Source organism: Homarus americanus, unplaced genomic scaffold (assembly GCF_018991925.1).
Source record: "Homarus americanus isolate GMGI-L3 unplaced genomic scaffold, GMGI_Hamer_2.0 scaffold34360, whole genome shotgun sequence".
Classification (NCBI taxonomy): Eukaryota; Metazoa; Arthropoda; class Malacostraca; order Decapoda; family Nephropidae; genus Homarus; species Homarus americanus.
This window is the reverse complement of record NW_024739403.1, coordinates 5,391,555-5,409,761: the sequence shown is the minus strand read 5'-3', so window position 1 is coordinate 5,409,761 and position 18,207 is coordinate 5,391,555. Positions and strand designations below refer to the sequence as shown.

Genomic DNA, 18,207 nt, shown 5'->3' with positions numbered 1-18,207 from the left:
GCTAAGGCAATATTCGTTTATAAGTATTCTAGATATCCAGTGAGAGAGAGAGAGAGAGAATATAAAGGGATAAATAGAGGCACGTGTTATCCTAGGATCAGGTGTGTTTACATAACACAAGTCAGTTGACAACAGGATCGAGGCAGGTTTCTGTTACGCCCCACAATAATGCCACCTAATGTTTTACCGTCTGTTTACGCGTCTGTTCCAATAATTACCTTTTTTGTGTTTTAATATTCCTATACGCGAACTAAATTTCCGTAACGTGGTATTGTAGTGTCAGTCAGTTGTCTTTGTGTCTTTCTGTCTTCCCGTATGTTAACATTAACTAATAAACAAAGTATAGGTTACTGATGGATCCTGTGCCGGGAGGAAGGAGGGAAGGTCGCTTTTGGCCGACGGCGTTAATAGGTGTTAGGTCACCTTACCACAACATAATCCTCCGTGTTATTGATGGAGGTGATAATGCTGGTTCCCAGGGAGGTCAAGTTACCTATTGATCTTCTGCGTCAGTAGGTCACACGTGAAGGTCATTGTCACTGAAGGAGGGGGGGGGGTCGTTAGTAGGTCACACTTGAAGGGCATTGTCACTGAAGGGGGGGGGTTGTTAGTAGGTCACACTTGAAGGTCATTGTCACTGAAGGGGGGGTTGTTAGTAGGTCACACTTAAAGCTCATTGTTACATAGACAGTGGAGGTACATGTCAGTGTTCTTGACTAAGTGTGTTGTGTTTGTTGACCAAGCAAGCAGCAGTGTTCCTTGGCTCCTCCTTCAGCCAAGTATCAGTGTTCTGTGGCAGCGCCTTAGCTACTTCATCATCAACACTGTACTGTTGTGTGGCTCCTCCTCGACCGAGAGGCGGTATTCGCGAGCTGCTCCTCGACAAAGCAACAGTCTATCGTGGTTGCTCCTCTACCAAGTAACACTGTGCTGTGGCTGTTCCTCGATCAAACAGTAGTTTTCTTAAGTTATGCCTCGACTAAACAGCAGTGTTCCGTGTCTGCTCCTTGACCAAGTAGCTGGGGGGAGGCAGGCGGCGTGGTCGAGTGCCGAAGGAGAGCCCCTACTCAAGAAGCACTCGAGCGGTAGGTACACACGGGTGCTCAAAGATCCGCTCTTGGATGTTCTCTGTTTATCCCGTGTTTTATTTTTTTCTTCGGTTGTTTTTCTATTCAAATCTTTATTTTACCATAATTTTTTCTTTAATTATTCGCGTTTTAATGGTTTTCCCCTTTGGTTTATTTATTTCGCGTTGATTTTTGTTTTGTTTTAATATTTTATTGTTTATTTTGCTTAATATTTACATTTAAGGGTTATTTTCTTTTCCTCCTTTTTTGACATTTATTTTTGTCAATGCACAAGATTTTTTTTTTATTCTTTTCTGTTTGTTTTATTCGTTTATTTCGTGTTTTTTTTTTAATATTAATTTTCACCTTTTTATTTTTACTTATTTTTTTATAGTTTTTCCGAATTATTATTTTTGTCTTGTTTTTGATTTTTTGGGGTCTCGTTTTTCTTTTTTTTTGCATTTTAATTTACTTTTCCTTTTCTCTGTTTTTTATTTTTTATTGTTCTCAGGGTAACAGTGCAGTGTTTAGTTTCTTTCCTCCTTTATGTTTTTTTTTTTACTTTTTAGTGTCGTGTTTAGGTGTTGTTTTTCTCTCCTACTTCTATAAATATTTTATTTGTAAATTTTAGATAATAATAATAATGTGTGTATGTGCATGAGATAGATAGATTGGTATGATAAAAGCGTAATTTAATAACAGTAATAGTTCAAATAGACATAATGACAACAATAATAATAATAATAAGAAGAAGAATAAAAACAATAAATAAATAAATAATAATAATAGATAAATAAAATAATGATAACAAGAGTAGTTATGAGACAGAACACGGCCAAGAGAACGAATAGATGCATCAACACAAGAGACGTTCATTACTTATATACCTGCCAGATATTCCTCCGGGTGGCGTGAAAAAGGTGGGAAGGATAGTTGAAGATGGTATAAAAAAATAGGCGGAACAACCCTAAATAGATCCACTCGCTCGCTCGTCTTAAAATAGAAAATAGGTCGAGTGCCAAAGATACACGCTAAAGAACTGTGTGTGTGTGTGTGTGTGTGTGTGTGTGTGTGTGTGTGTGTGTGTGTGTGTTAAAGAAGTGTATAGGAGAGATATAAGAGCGGAATATATTGTTATTGGTGATGGGACATAAGGTGAGAGAGAGATCTTCATATACGTTTGTTCATATTAATAAAGACACCCATACACATATACGTTCACACCTAGACCGCTCCCTTTTCACATATATACTGTACATATAAATACACATACACACTCACACTCATATACACATACACAGACATACACAGTGATAGCATAATAAACTCCTTCGACCTTCAGAGGCGGGTGGGGGGAACCGTCTCTGGCCAACCACCACGCACTGAGGAGTCCCAGGAGATAATTTATGATAATTCCGGGTGCTAGTGGTAGAGTGGTACCGCTCTTGCCTTCGCAAGCGAGATGTCACGGGTTCGATTCCCGGGCCGGTGGAATTTGTTTGGACATACTTCCTAGCCCCCATTAGTCCCTGTTTACCTAGCAGTAAAGTAGGTACCTGGTGTAAATCGAAAGTTGCGAATTCGTATTCAGGGACAAGTTGTTGGAGCTTCCAATAACTTGATGACATAAAAACGCTTGACTCTTCAGGCTTCTATGCTCTTGACTCTTCAGGCTTCTACGCCCTAAACTCATGAGACAAAGGCAAGCATGAACTTAGCATGCTTCCCTGTTGGGCACTGTAGACGCTTCTGCGCTTCACCTTACACAAGGATGTAGGGGAGTGCCCAATAAATAATAAAAAAAAATGATCCTGAATTAAGAAGAGAGCAGCCATTGACCCTCAAGGTTGGCCAGACAAGATTCTTTATGCCAGCATCTCCGCCGCTGAGTGCATCTTATACCAGACATCCATCACCTGATTGCAGTCCCGGGCCTTTGTTGTGGTTGATCCGCCGGCGTTGTGAGGTGCCATCAACAAATAACACGTGGGTATGTTTGGGTTAATCTGCTGATTTCCTTCGGCTTCAGTGTTCAAGGGGATTAAGCCTCACACAGCTTGGTGTTGTTGGTTTAGAATTTTAGATGATACTCTGTGCTGGTGGGCAGGTGAGTGCTGCTGGCTGCCTGTGTCTGTCTTGTTGGTTATAAGGCCATAAAGGTTTCACTTTGTCTGGTGGCTGATAACTTAGGATCAAAAACAAGAGGGGTAGTGAGGTGTACAAATATTTAGTAGAAGGAACAGAACAATAACAGGGAAGTGTACATGTACTGCCAACAGCAGAGAGAACAAGGCACAGGGTGGTGGGAACCGACAGATGGTGTAGGGTTGTGAGCCTGGTGGTGGTAGAGGGGATTGTGGTGATATTGGTCCCGAAGTGAGGGGGATATTGGATTATTGAAAGTTAGGGGGGTGATGAAGTGTGTGTGTGTGTGTGTGTGTGTGTGTGCTTGAATGTAATATTTGCATAAAGTTATGAGTGGGAGTGATCATTTTAGGTTTTGGTCCGTGTTCCATTCTTTTGCGCAGGAATTTCACTTATATATTTCCTGTTTACACGTGTCTATGGTTTAATTTATGTCATGTAATTTATGTGCATTTACAAATGACTCTGAGGAAGACAGGTAGTCCTCCTTGAAAGAATACATATTATAAGAGCAAAAAAGAGAGAGAAAGATTCCGTTCCACCAAATCTCACAAAACAAAATAAGAAACACAATACAAGGACATAAACAATAATTCGTCGTCCCAGAGTGAAGAATTCCCATTAAAACCTTTCCAGAGGTCATGGTGTTACCCCCGGCGCTGACCCAGACCAAGGTCGAACTGCTTTGCTGAGGCCGCCTTCGGTATTTCATTTGGTACTCTCAAACGCGGACCTAATTTGTGATTAATGGCGAGAAATGATACACACACACACACACACACACATACATACATACATACATACATACATACATACATACATACATACATACACACACACACACACACACACACACACACCAGGAATTGTTAGGTTAAAAAGATTCATGAGTGGAAATTTATGTTGACCATTATTTGATATATAGTGCTTTTGTATTTTGCGTTTGTCTTTGTATTAAATTTCAGATGATATAATCTTTAGCGTTTAATTCGTTACTACACAAAATAGCGATAATCACTGACTAAGGTTTCATAAGCAGCCTAATGATTTTGTCAAAAACGGATAACTTTTCATTTTATTAATTCATGTAAGGTGATATCCGCTCTGTTTTATTCGAGATGTTGTTTGCCCTCATAAGATAGCTATACGATAGTTAAGGTGAGGTTAGGTTAAGCTAAGCTAGGTTAGGTTAGGTTAAGCTAAGCTAGGTTAGGTTAGGTTAAGCTAAGCTAGGTTAGGTTAGGTTAAGCTAAGCTAGGTTAGGTTAGGTTAGGTTTTCTATGAAACTTCATTTATATGTATTATGTTGCCCTACATGATCTACCGGGACCAATCAAAAGTTTATAGAAATTACAGATAATAAAACTGTTTACTGTACAGTTGGTAATGTATCAGTATGTATGTAACTAGACATACATGACTTAAATTAGTTCTCAATACCAGCCAACGCCTTTGAAGTATACAACCGGAAGCCCAATGAACTTAAAAAAAAATATTGTCTGTTTAAAAAGACTTCAGTAATTAAATGCCACTCAGCCAACTACAACAACTGCCCACGACCTACACGCTCCGTCATCAACCTGTACACACACACACACACACACACATACACACACACACACACACACACACACACACATACACAAAGCTGCTCAAGCGCTTCAGGGCGACTTACTACCCTGAGAAACAACACAAGGGAGGAGGGGGGGTTGAAACACATGGGGCTCCTCTGTTTGTGTGGTTCATCGTGGCGTGTTTGGTATTGTTTACTTTGTTGTATTTTTGTGTTTATTTTACTTGTGTCTGTACATAATTCCGTTCCTGCTTGGCCCCGGTGTCTTTGTTTTTGATGTTGTTGTTTTCTTGTTGATGTTTTTTTTTTAGTTATTGTTATCGTTTTTGATGTCGCTTTTATTTTTTCAATTTTGATCGTCGTCGTCAAATTTCCTTTCCAGAAATATTATTATTGGTGATTTGTAATGTGAAAAATGTGGCAGTAATAATATCTTAATTGCTTCTTACACCCGTTTATCATTTTTAGTGTCTGTTTATTCACTGTGGTGTGTGTGTGTGTGTGTGTGTGTGTGTGTGTGTGTGTGTGTGTGTGTGTTCAGCTTCAGAAGATCAGTTTATTGAGTGAGTTGCAATTTGTATTTTCCCTTCACGATGATGATGATGCTGTATAGTAATAATAATAATAACAATAACAATAATAATAATAATGACACTATTACTACTACTACTAATAATAATAATAATAATAGTAATAATAATAATAGTGACGCTATTATATAATATTTAATCAAAATATGGAAATTTCCTCCCATATATCCACAAACTTGGGTCTTTACGTCTTTGGCTCACTGCGTAAAAAAAGCCACTTTCTCTTAACTCATTCCCTCTCACCTCTCACTTTCCTTATCTTCTCATTCCCTCTCACCTCACTTTCCCTATCTTCTCATTTTCTCTCAACTTCCCTCTCCTCTCACTTTTACTGGCTTACATATACGTAGACGTTCTGAGCTCCCCAGAGCATAATAAAAAGACTTACGTAGGATGAAAAGTAGATAGACAACAAAAAATCTGATAAAAAGAGGAATAATAATAATAATAATACATAAAATTTTGTTATATATAAATAAATAAATATATATATATATATATATATATATACTTCATTTTTAGTCCATATAACACGCGGACTTTGAACATATAATCAACGACCTCACCAGCAAGGAATCGAACCCTCGACCTACTGGGTGTGACTAGGGAACGCTTACCGGCTAGGCCACAAGGACACTAAAAGCAGTTCTAGACTCTGTTATATTTCACACAAAGCCTGTTCATCGAGCTGATGGCGCCGTGAACCTCAATGGGAAACTGCCCGTGCCTCTTATGTGGTGTCAGTAGCATTTTACCGAATCCAGCTGGTATGAAACGCGAGGTACATATATATACTTCATTTTTAGTCCATTTAACACGCGGACTTTGAACATATATATATATATATATATATATATATATATATATATATATATATATATATATATATATATATATATATATATATATATATATATATATATATATATATATATATATTATCTCATAGTAAAAAAGTTTATTAAATGTAAATGAAACAAAAATATAAAAATAGATCATCATAGGAGAAGACTAACTGAAGGGACTTGTTAGTGACATTGTGATAGAGCCAGCATCCAATTAGTGCCGGTTGGTAAGGCTCGCCAGATACCCCCAGGTTGTTTCCTTAATGGCAATATACGTTGTTTATTTTGTTTGCTACAGGCATAACAATCCTCTCACTCAATGTTATCGGTGACCTTTTTCTTTATCCGCTTAACGTACACATTCGCTTAACGTACGTACATCCTCTTGACGTACATTCGCTTAACGTACTTCCACTTAATGTTCACCCACATAACGTACATCCACTTAACGTCCACCCACTTAGCGTACATCCACTTAACGTCCACCCACTTAGTGTACATCCACTTAACGTCCACCTACTTAACGTACAGGTTTTCCGTAACGTATTCGTGTATGGTAAACGGACACTGCCCCTATTTCCCCTCCCTGGATTAAGTGTGACCTGTGATCACCCCATCCACCTGACGGATTTGCATCTCTGTCCGGCTTCACACAGTTCCTGTTGCCATAGCGTCCGAGGGTCAGTTTATCTTGCTGCCTTGATGGGTAGTGCTGGTGTTTGGTGTTCAATTTCTGGTGTTTGGTGTTCATTTTCTGACGTTTGGTGTTCATTTTACTCTTACATTATCTCTATAGTTAGAATTTCTTTAACTTTGGTTTCTGTCACAATATACCGGGTCACGTCTCGTCACTTGCAAGTTTTAGATTTTTTTTATTTAAGCAACAAATATCACTTGAGCTGCTGTACGAGTGAGTCTGGGCTGGGTGTTTACGGCGCTTGTTGACTCCTCTTCCTCTTCCCTCACTCCCCCCTCCCTCCATGGTTCAGTCCTCCTCCCTATATCTCCTGGGAAAGCTTGAAACTACAGGACTCCTACCTCGTATCTGTCACCCGTTCTGAGACTCTCCTGACCTGAGACCATCACACACACACACACACAAAATTCACTAGATATCGAGGATTTCACGTCTTTTTGTTTCTAAAAGACGAAGGTTAGTAAGACTTTAGGATAACTGGAAGTTTAGTTAGGTTAGGTTAAATTTGGTTATGTTATGTTACGAAAGGTTAATGTTAGAGTGTTTAATTAATCACCAGGTAAGATAAGCTCGGGGCTAATCTTCAGGTAATCCCCAGTCTTTTGAGGGATTTAACTACCGTGATTATGAGAGTGCTTCTACAATGTGTATCACGCCATCTACTGCCAGTGATAAGAAATACCAGGTTACTTTTCTTGTTGTTATCCTGAGAACCTCGAGGTGATTACGACGAGTTGACCTCTTGATTACGAAGACTGAACTTAACTATCTGAGTACGATGACTTGACTTCTTGAGTACGACGACTTTAGGCTGTAGGTGGTCATTATTTTAGCAACTAACCAGACGCGCACACACACACACACACACACACACACACACACACACACACACACACTACTACTACTACTACTACTACTAATAATAATAATAATAATAATAATAATAATAATAATAATAATAATAAAAATAAACAATAGTTTTAACAATACCATTGTTTCATGAATACATTAATATATATGATCACGAATATCAGGCTACATAGAGATGAGGGAAATATTTATTAAACTGACAGAGATAACGTTTAAAACCGATATATTTGCCGTAGTGTATAATTCCGCTATTGTTCTTGAATTTAAAATGTATTCGATTATGCATTTTGTCTGCTTCCTTCAATCGTAACCTTCATTCATTTCTCCTTTTTTTTTCTTTTACATTTAGTCTTTGCTTCCTTCATTCGCAGTTATTGTTTTATTCATTTATGCCTTTAGTCTAAGCATACTTCTGTCATAACCCTCATTCATTCATTTCTCTCTTTTCCTTTTACCTCGTTCATTTAGTCATTAATTATATTCTACAATCCTACAAGAGTCGAATGCTACAGTTCGTGTCTCTATCCCTCGCTGTTACACGCCGCAGCTGGTGTACACTTAAGCCCCTGGTGCTGTTCACTATCAACACCCATTTGTGTAATTGCTAACCTCCAACATAACCTGAATTTACACACACACACACATATATATATATATATATATATATATATATATATATATATATATATATATATATATATATATATATATATATATATATATATATATATATATATATATATATAGTCCCAATAGTATCAAAACAATAAAAAAATCTACACAAAGCTGTCCAAAACTAACTTAAATTTTTGAAGTTTTTTTAATATAATTTCTTTCAGATTCTCCTCGTACATAACTTTCACCCAACTGCCTTCAGGCTTTCCCAATAATTTTGTGTCAGTCAGATGCCTTATGCTGGCGTAGGGGGGGGAATGTATAGATGTGTTGGTAAATATATTTAACGTTTAGAGTTGTCGGTAGGTTAATGGTACAGATTTTTGAGAGAGAGAGAGAGAGAGAGAGAGAGGTCGTCTTGACAAAGTGAACAAACTCTGTAACGAAGAAATACACAATAAAACTGAACCAAGACAAAAGACTCTTAAAAAGATTTTCTCACTCAAGGAAACATCTCTTGGAGGTCACCGACAAACGTCTTACAACATCAACAACAACATAGAAAATTCAATGAAGTAAAGTTGCTGCTGCTTGTACACGTTCCGTAAGAGACAGAGGTCTGATTTTAATCCCGGATGTCGTCAGTCTTAGCCACCCTCCCTCCTCCCTCCTCCTCCCTCCCTCCCTCCTCCCCCTCCTCCCTCCCTCCCACCCTTGTTGAATATTCCGGACGCCGATACCGATTTTGAGGGCACTGTGTTAATCTACCCCAGCCGTAAACAAGCTACTTACCCTGTTTATGGGTATTTCATCAAGAAGAAATGACACCCCCAAAGCCTGCAGTTTTAATCGGATCGTGCCAGTATGGGTGATGGGAGACTTAAGGATGGAGAGGTCGTCATTGCTCCTGTTAAAAGTTTCATGGAGACCTGTCACCTTCTGTCGGAGTTATCGCTTACCTTTGAGGGATGAGCGGACCACAGCGGTTAGTTCTGTAATGTAATACCGACTGGAATCTAATTGGAAAGTTTAGATGCAATAAATTCTGGATTCTCTCTCTCTCTCTCCTAAAGAAATAAAGCAATAATCTAGATACCAACACACTCGCACACCACCATACACGTCCACACTACCACCATACACGTCCACACTACCACCATACACGTCCACACTACCACCATACACGTCTACACTACCATACACGTCCACACTACCACCATACACGTCCACACTACCACCATACCGTCCACACTACCTGCACTACGTCCACACTACACGTCTACACCACACTCCACACACCACACCTCCACCACCATACACGTCCACACACCCACCATACACGTCCACACCCACCTACCGTCCACACGTACCACACACTGCCACCATACACGTCCACCACCATACACGTCACACCACCACCAACTACACGTCCACACCACTGCCACCACCACACACGTCCCACTACCACCATACACGTCCACACTACCATACCACACACGTCCACACTCCACCATACACGTCCACACTACCACCAACACGTCCCACACGTCACCATACCACGTCACACTACCACAACACGTCTCCACACGTCTACACCACCACACCACCACACGTCCACACTACCACCATACACGTCCACACACGTCACCATACACGTCACACTTACACGTCACACTACACACACGTCCACACTACCACCATACACGTCTACCACCACATGTCACACACCACACGTCGCACTACCACACACGTCCACACCACGTCACACTACACGCACGTCACGTCCACGCCACACTACCACGCACGTCCACACTACACCATCCACTGCCTCCACACACCGTCCACACGTCACCACCACACACGTCCACACGTCACCACACACGTCTACACCACCACACACGTCCACACTACCACACACGTCCACACTACCACACACGTCCACACTACCACACACGTCAGCCTGGTGGTGTGATAAGTGGGTATATAGCTAACACCCTTCAACATTATGGGTGGTATATGTTTCTTAAGCGTCTCTCCTTACTGGTGTTATGTTGTGGACCGACGTGACGATACTCAAAGGTTCTCGCCCAAACAAATTATGACGACACAAAAATGGATTCTCAAAAGTGTCACGTGTTAAAATTTCCCTTCCTAACTGGAGATACGAGAATGCAGCTTAATCGTACCCTCAATTACAAATATGGTGGCCAAAAGAACTTCGAAATTGCTGTTAAATTCTACGTGGTTTGATTTCCTATGGTGAAAAAAATAGATGTGCTTTATAGAGGCTGAATTAACTCAAGTCTCTGTTGTTTCTCATGATTGGTCACACCTTGAGTCTCCCTGCTACTGTCTTTATGTGTATGTTGTTTGTACTTGTGTCTTGATTATATTTCTGTCTGCCTGTCTTTATCTCTCTGGTTCTGCTTCTTTCAACCTCTTATATGTCTTTTCTTTATCTCCTCTTGCTTTTGTCTCTATTTACCTGTGTATTTCTGTCTCTGTTTTTTTCCTCTTTCCCTATACGTTCGTTTCTTTCTCATTCCCTCTTTCTGTATCTCTGTGATCTCTCTTTGTGTCTTTCTTACTTTGTCTCGTCTTTACCACCCTTTTATTTCTGTCTTTGATCTGTTCCTGTCTTTTGTCTCTCCGTGAATTATTCATTTTCTCTCATTCTCTCTCCCTCGTATTTTTCTCTTTCTCACTTTATCGCTTTCTCCTTAGCATTAAATATAAAACTCGACAACGTAAAGCTGAGAGGTACAGACCGCACGCCAGCACCCACACACTCCTGACGGCGTCCCTGGGGAAGTGTTGCTGTAGCCTCAGGTGTTTTACAGTGATTGGTCGACGTTGCTGATGGATAATCTTCAACCGTAGGCAACATATGATGATTTTAATGCTGTAAGGACTTTTCCGTTCCTCCTCTACCTATTTTTTATTCATTTTTAATTTTTTACTTAATTATTTTAATTTTTTAAGGTCTTAATAATTTTTCGGGATTAATGTTCGGCTTTTAGTGATCAACGTAACGTGTACTCTGGCGGCGGCTTGGCTGACGCTATCACCCTCGAGGTTTTATTCTTCAGATCGACTTTTGTCACGGGTTGTGCCTGGTTCCGCGTCACTAGGACTCCCGGTATACAAGTCCCCACCCCACCCCCCCACCCACCCCACCCCCACCCCCACCCCACCCCCTCCCCAACCCCACCACCCCAACCCGTCCCCAGGCAAGGAATAGCTCGTCGAGAATTTCAGAATCATTGAAGTTTTCTGGGAGTATCAAAATTTACGTAGATAAAAGGTGTTTCTGGGTTGGATACTTACCTCCGGAGGGCTTAAAGGAGGTTGAATCGAATTAACTCTGGCAATAAGCTCTAATCCAGCCGCGAAACACACTTTGGGAAATTGAATTGTAAACAGGAAAAGACACTTTGGAACACGTTGGAGCATATCCCTAAAAATGCAGTTGGGACAAGTTGGAGCATATATCTACCATCAGTTAGAACACGTTGGAGTATATCCCGACCACCAGCTAGATCACGTTGGAGCATATCCCTACCACCAGTTAGAACACCTTGGAGCATATCCCGACCACCAGCTGGATCACGTTGGAGCATATCCCTACCACCTGTCGAGGATTATGACAAATATGGTGGAATATTACATGTCAGTAGGATGAGAGGATCGACGTACCATGAGTGGACAGGTTGACGTGTTCGTAGTTGTCGACACAGGCCTGCAGGTAGATGGAGTAAGTCATGGGCGGCGACTGTGAGAGGGGGTGATCCTCAGGCTCACACACCGGCGTCTGTAGGGTAGAGAGAGAGAGTGAGTGAGTGAGTGAGTGAGTGGGTGGGTGAGTGGAAGGAAAGAGGGCATGAGAGAGAGAGAGAGACTGTTGCAACAAGAGAATGTGAAATCGAATTAATAAAAAAAAACAGCATAAACCTCATTCTTTGTTTTGTTTCACTTGTTTTACTCAAGTTTAAAATGTTATATAGATATTACTTCTCGCTGTGGAAAAATAATTGTGAAATTATATAGTTGTTTGGTAAAAGGGTTGGTGTATTACTGTGTACTGTATGATGTATGCGTTATGAGATATACAAAGTGACCTGTATTATTGCGTATGTTTGGATGTTTGTAGTTGTATTTATTATGGATATTTACCTTGTAAATCGATATGTTTGTATTATGTTTGGATACATTAGTTCTGATAATCGCTTCGTAAACAGTTAAGGCATGAGGGGGATAATGAAGGAACAAACATCTGGTAATCATAACATAGGCGCCCCCGATAAGCAACTTCGTAGGGCTGGCAGCTTGTTTTGTTGAACAAATTTATTGGCAAAGCTTGGTGTACAGTTTGCCTATTCTGAATAATTCAGTCAGGTCTTGACACTAAGGGTGGTATCACTTCTCACTGCCACGCAGGACAGAGGTTCATACACAAAGAAATACATTATATTCATTAGTAGTATATATAAGTCAGATTCATGTGGGTGATGTCACTGTTCACTGCCATGCAGGACAGTGGTTCATATACATTGGACGTCATATTCGAATTGAAGACTAATCAGTGTAGGCTAGCAAATTTTGGATAAACAGCAAGAATGTCCTCAAGCACCCCCGATTCAATGTAGTAATTACAAAGTTCATGATACAATAAGTCGGGTGGCCTGGAGTCTTTGATAGTGTCACATTCAATAATATAGTGTTCAAGTGTATGCTTTAAAGGGTTATCACAACGTTTACTGCTGAGTGTTCCTGTATGGGTACAGCGTTACAAACTTGCCAGATGTGTCTGTATCCTATCCTAATTCTGGCCACGACTACGTCACATTGTCTAGTTCTGTCCTTATGCTGGCCATACTGGTACTTCTTGTCACAAAATTTGTCAGATTTACTAATGCTACAACTGCCAGGTCTCTCTGCATTTCTCAGTTCTTCGAAATCAGAGTTCATGATTCTGACTTCAATGTTTTTAAGTACAGCATTGGACAGGCCAAGGTCACGGTCAACATTTTCTTTCTTACATGCCTCAGGGGCGAGTCTATCAGCACGGTCATGATACCACTCAAATTCGATACGAGAGTTGTTCTCATTGGCAGTTATCACATTTCTTTTAATATCATATGCAACTCTTTTTCTTTATGTTCTATCTAAGTAATCCCGACTATCTCGCTAACCTTCCACAAAAGACTCTCTTTTGGGCGTGGCTTCATAAAAATGTTGCAGATCTCTTGAAACTGAATGTCCCAATCACCCCAGACGAACCCATTAATGCCATTCCTCCTTGGCTGAATATCAGTTCCTATTAATTACACTCCTGTTGGTAGTAAGCAAATGTTAAACACCGATGTGATGAGATGTGTCACACTAGAAACTATTAACCGACATATAGAGAGTATTAAATCAAGTGAATGTTATGCGTTTAGTGATGGTTCTGTGCAGACAAACACAGGTAGAACAGGCCGTGCAATTGTAATATATAAAGAAAAAGAGATGATAGTGTCAAACAAGCAAAGGCCGAACAACTAAGCCAGCACAACACGGCTGGCAGCGATAATCCAGACTGATGTGCCGCAGCAGCTGTGAGTAATGTCGTACGGCTGAGACAGAAAAAATATACACGGAAAAACTGTTGACGACATTATTGCTTTTTCCTCGTGATTTAATGTTAGTTACGTGTACCGACTAGCATAGCCACCCAGGTGCTGACAGACACACGGACTGCCTGACACAGAGAAGCAATATTGTGTTTGGAATTATTTCTCGGTAATTGTTTGTTTCGTCTCATGTTGCACTGTAACTTATAAAACTTGATTGCATATTGTATTCCACCTCTGCACAGTGGTATGTATTATTGTATTTTGTTTTGACACACACACACCCATACAACTAATCTCTTTTTTTTTCTTTTTAGTTTTAATTTAGTGATATATTTTCCAGAAGGTTTTCCAAGGCTATAAAAATGTGTTCGTTCATATTGGCTTGTAAGGAAGATGGGCGTCTCCACTCTGTCTTCTTCCCTACTCTTCTTCTTCTTCTTCTTCTTCTTAACCAAAATATATCAAGGTGCTTTTTATCCCTTTATTCTTGTTCTATTTTCTCTTCATTTTCAACATAGTTTTTTTTCATTTCTTATTCCTCTTGTTTCTTCCCTTCTTATCATCTTCCATCTCCTCTTCCATATTTATTGTTATTCTCCATGACCTGTTTCTTCTCTGTTCTTCTCCTCACCTGCCATCAAGCTGTCCAACGCTGGAGTTTATTGTTGTCCACCATCACCACTAAACCACCACTACCACTAACACTACCACCACCACTAACACCACCACCACCACTAACACCACCACCACCACTAACACCACCACCACCACTAACACCACCACCACCACTAACACCACCACCACTAACACCACCACTACTAACACCACCACTACCACCACCACCACCACCACTACCACCACCACCACCAACACCACCACCACCAACACCACCACCACCACTAACACCACCACCACCACTAACACAACCACCACTAACACCACCACTACTAACACCACCACCACTACTATTACCACCTACACCACCACCACTACTAATACAACTACTACTACTACTGCCACCTCAGACACGGCTCCCACCACTACTGCTACCCTCATTACTATCACTACCACCACCACGATCGCCACCAGCTAGCCGAAGTTTGTGTCAACTTGGGCCAGTTTCTTTTCAGTGTGCCCAAAGACCTGAGAAAACATGAGGGGGTGAGGGGTTCTTTTCCCTCCCTCCCTCCCTCCCCTCCTTTCCCTTCCCTTTCACACACTAAGGAAAGAGGACGGTAGGGGAGAGGAAAAGAAGAATGGAAAGGTAAACACCATCATTCTCTCACATACACGGGAAGAGGCAGAGTATGGATTGGAGGGTGGATGATCCTCTCCCTCCTCCTGGCCCGGGCATAGCACCAACAAGACCCTCATTATCTAAGAAGTCTGGCCAAGCGTCCTTATCCTCCCTTTCTCTCTCCCTCCCTCCCTCATTTCCTTTCCTCCTCTACCATTCCTTCTCTCCCACCTCCCTACCACGCTATATGTTCTCTCCCTCTCTCTTCATCTCCCACTTTCCTTCTTACGGGTCCTCTCCCTCCTTCTTCTCCTCTCCTGTTTCCTCATTCCCCTGACCTTAACCTCTCCCTCCACTTCTTCATCCCCCTCACTCCTCTCCTCTCGACTTTCCTCTTCATCTATCCTTTTTCCGCCTCCTCCACCTGACTCTCTTCTCAATCACCCTCTCTTCCCACTCTTTCTAGCCTCTTTCCCCCCCTCTCTTCTCCAGGTCTCTCTCCCCTCCGCCCACTCACCCCACTCAAGGAGCAGGTGGACTGGTGTTGTACTGACCTAAGCGAAATTAGTCCCACGGGGGCTTTTTTATGGGCTGTGGGGGCTGACAGGTGGGCACAGAATGGAATGTTGAGAGGAAATACAATTTTGTCTGTCTGTCTGTTTATAAATATGGACAGTACAGTATATACATCATTCTGTCTGTGATATGAATTTGTCATCTTTTTGTCTATTTTGCACACACACACACACACACACACACACACACACCAGAAAACAAAGATTAAAAGATTATTTAAGTGTGAGAGTTCGATCTCAGTAATCACGAAGAGAAAGAGAGAGAGAGAGAGAGAGAGAGAGAGAGAGAGGTAAACAAAAATAGTTTGCTTGCGAAGAAATGTGCCGAGTAAACCAGAGTAACGAGAAGTGATAAAGATACGGACCCGATAAAAAACTGGAGGTGGTAAATATGGCGGAGGTCGTAGATTCCTGCCAATTGGCCACCTCATGACGTCAGAGACTTTCACTGCCCTTCTATTGGACACCTCATCATGACGTCAGAGACTTTCAGTGCCCTTCTATTGGGCACCTCATCATGACGTCAGAGAAAACCTGGTGCTTGTTAACGTTTCCCAGCCGAGTTAAATCCGCCAGAAAAATTATACTGAGGTAATGTTACTTTTTTTTACATGCTTATGATAAATATTTGCCTCGGTGTGCTTATGGAAATCTGCGTGTACTTTATTTATATATTTATTTATTTATTTATTTATATTTTATTTATTTTTTTCATTTTGGATTAACACACTTCTCCACGTCAACACCTCCATACACCCACACCACCACCAACACCTCCCCACACCACCACCAACACCTCCCCACACCACCAACACCTCCCCACACCACCAACACCTCCCCACACCACCACCAACACCTCCCACACCACCAGCCTCCCACACCACCACCAACACCTCCCACCACCACCAACACCTCCCACACCAAACACCTCCCACCCACCACCACACCTACCCACACCACCATCAACTCCTCCCACCACCACCCCTTCCCAACACCTCCCACCACCACCACACACTCCCACCAACACCTCCTACCACCAACACCTCCCACACCACCACACCTCCCACACCACCATCACACCACCATCAACTCCTCACACCAACCCCTCCCCCACCACCACCAACCCTCCCACACCACCACCAGCCCCTCCCACACCACCACCAACACCTCCCACCACCACCACACCTCCTCCCCACACCACCACCAACACCTCCCACCACACACCACCACACCTCCCACACCACCATCAACTCCTCCCACACCACCACCAGCCCCTACCCACACCACCAGCCCCTCCCACACCACCACCAACACCTCCCCACACCACCACCCTCCCCACACCACACTCCCACCACCAACACCTCCTCCACACCACCACCAACACCTCTCCACACCACCATCCACCTCCACCTCCCACACCACCAGCACCTCCACACCACCACCAACACCCTCCCACACCACCAACACCTCCCCACACCACCACCACACACCTCCCCACACCACCACACCTCCCACACCACCACCACACCTCCCACCCACCAACACCGCCCACACCACCACCAACACCTCCACACACCACCACCAGCACCACCTCCCACCAGCTTTTCAGAGATAAACACGAATCTGTGTCAGAGTGAAGTGGCTCTTGTACAGAGAGGAGAGAGGTAAACAAAGAGTCAGAAGTAAGATAGACAGTGGGAGCGGGTTGTGAGAGACGTTGAGAGAGAGAGAGAGAGAGGAGGGGGGTCGGAGTAGTGTGAGAGAGAGAGAGAGAGAGAAACTATATTTAGCTCTCTTACCTGACCCAGTTTCTCAAAGCCTTGTCTTTCATTAAAGGTAATTTTTCTGTACCGTCAACTCTCGGCGACGGAGGCCATCAGGATGTAATATAAACCCCGGAAATATTGATTTTATGTATTGACAGTGTCCTCGGGGCTGGCTTTATCTCCGTGTCTCGCTTCCGTGTTCCAACAGAGGCGCTTTGCTTTTGTTTCTGGGTTACGGTGACGTGAATGTGAACTCGGTGTGATTTTGGTAGGCTTCAGATACCCATCTTTCCTAAACAACCAAACTGCTATATTGTCTAAAGAAGGTTTTTCTTCAAGTGTAGATGTTTTGTAGAATGTTAGATTTGTTTGTGTGAAGGTGAAGTGTGGACTTCCTAAACTATGTACTGTATATAAAACCCCAGTAACACAATTCTTCGTTGTGGGAACTTGTTGACGTTTTGAGCTCAGCGAGAATTTGGAAGGCTTCTGAAAGAAACCATTCTCCGAGAAACACAATATTAACTTTTTTTTTATCCATTTATTAACGTAGACCACATTGGTCTAAAAGAATGATACATCTGCTTAGATCGCCAAGTATTGTGCATGTCA

General features: G+C 42.0%; 1 protein-coding gene across 1 annotated transcript in view; it reads right to left on the bottom strand.

The window, feature by feature from the left end:
* The window catches only part of LOC121874562 (PDF receptor-like), a 178,288-nt gene that overhangs the window by 99,792 nt on the left and 60,289 nt on the right, over positions 1-18,207 (bottom strand). The window contains exon 2 of the mRNA XM_042378755.1: positions 12,099-12,213. Within this exon, the coding sequence (XP_042234689.1) occupies positions 12,099-12,165 (67 nt within the window). The 5' untranslated portion in view covers positions 12,166-12,213. The remainder of the gene's footprint in view (positions 1-12,098; positions 12,214-18,207) is intronic.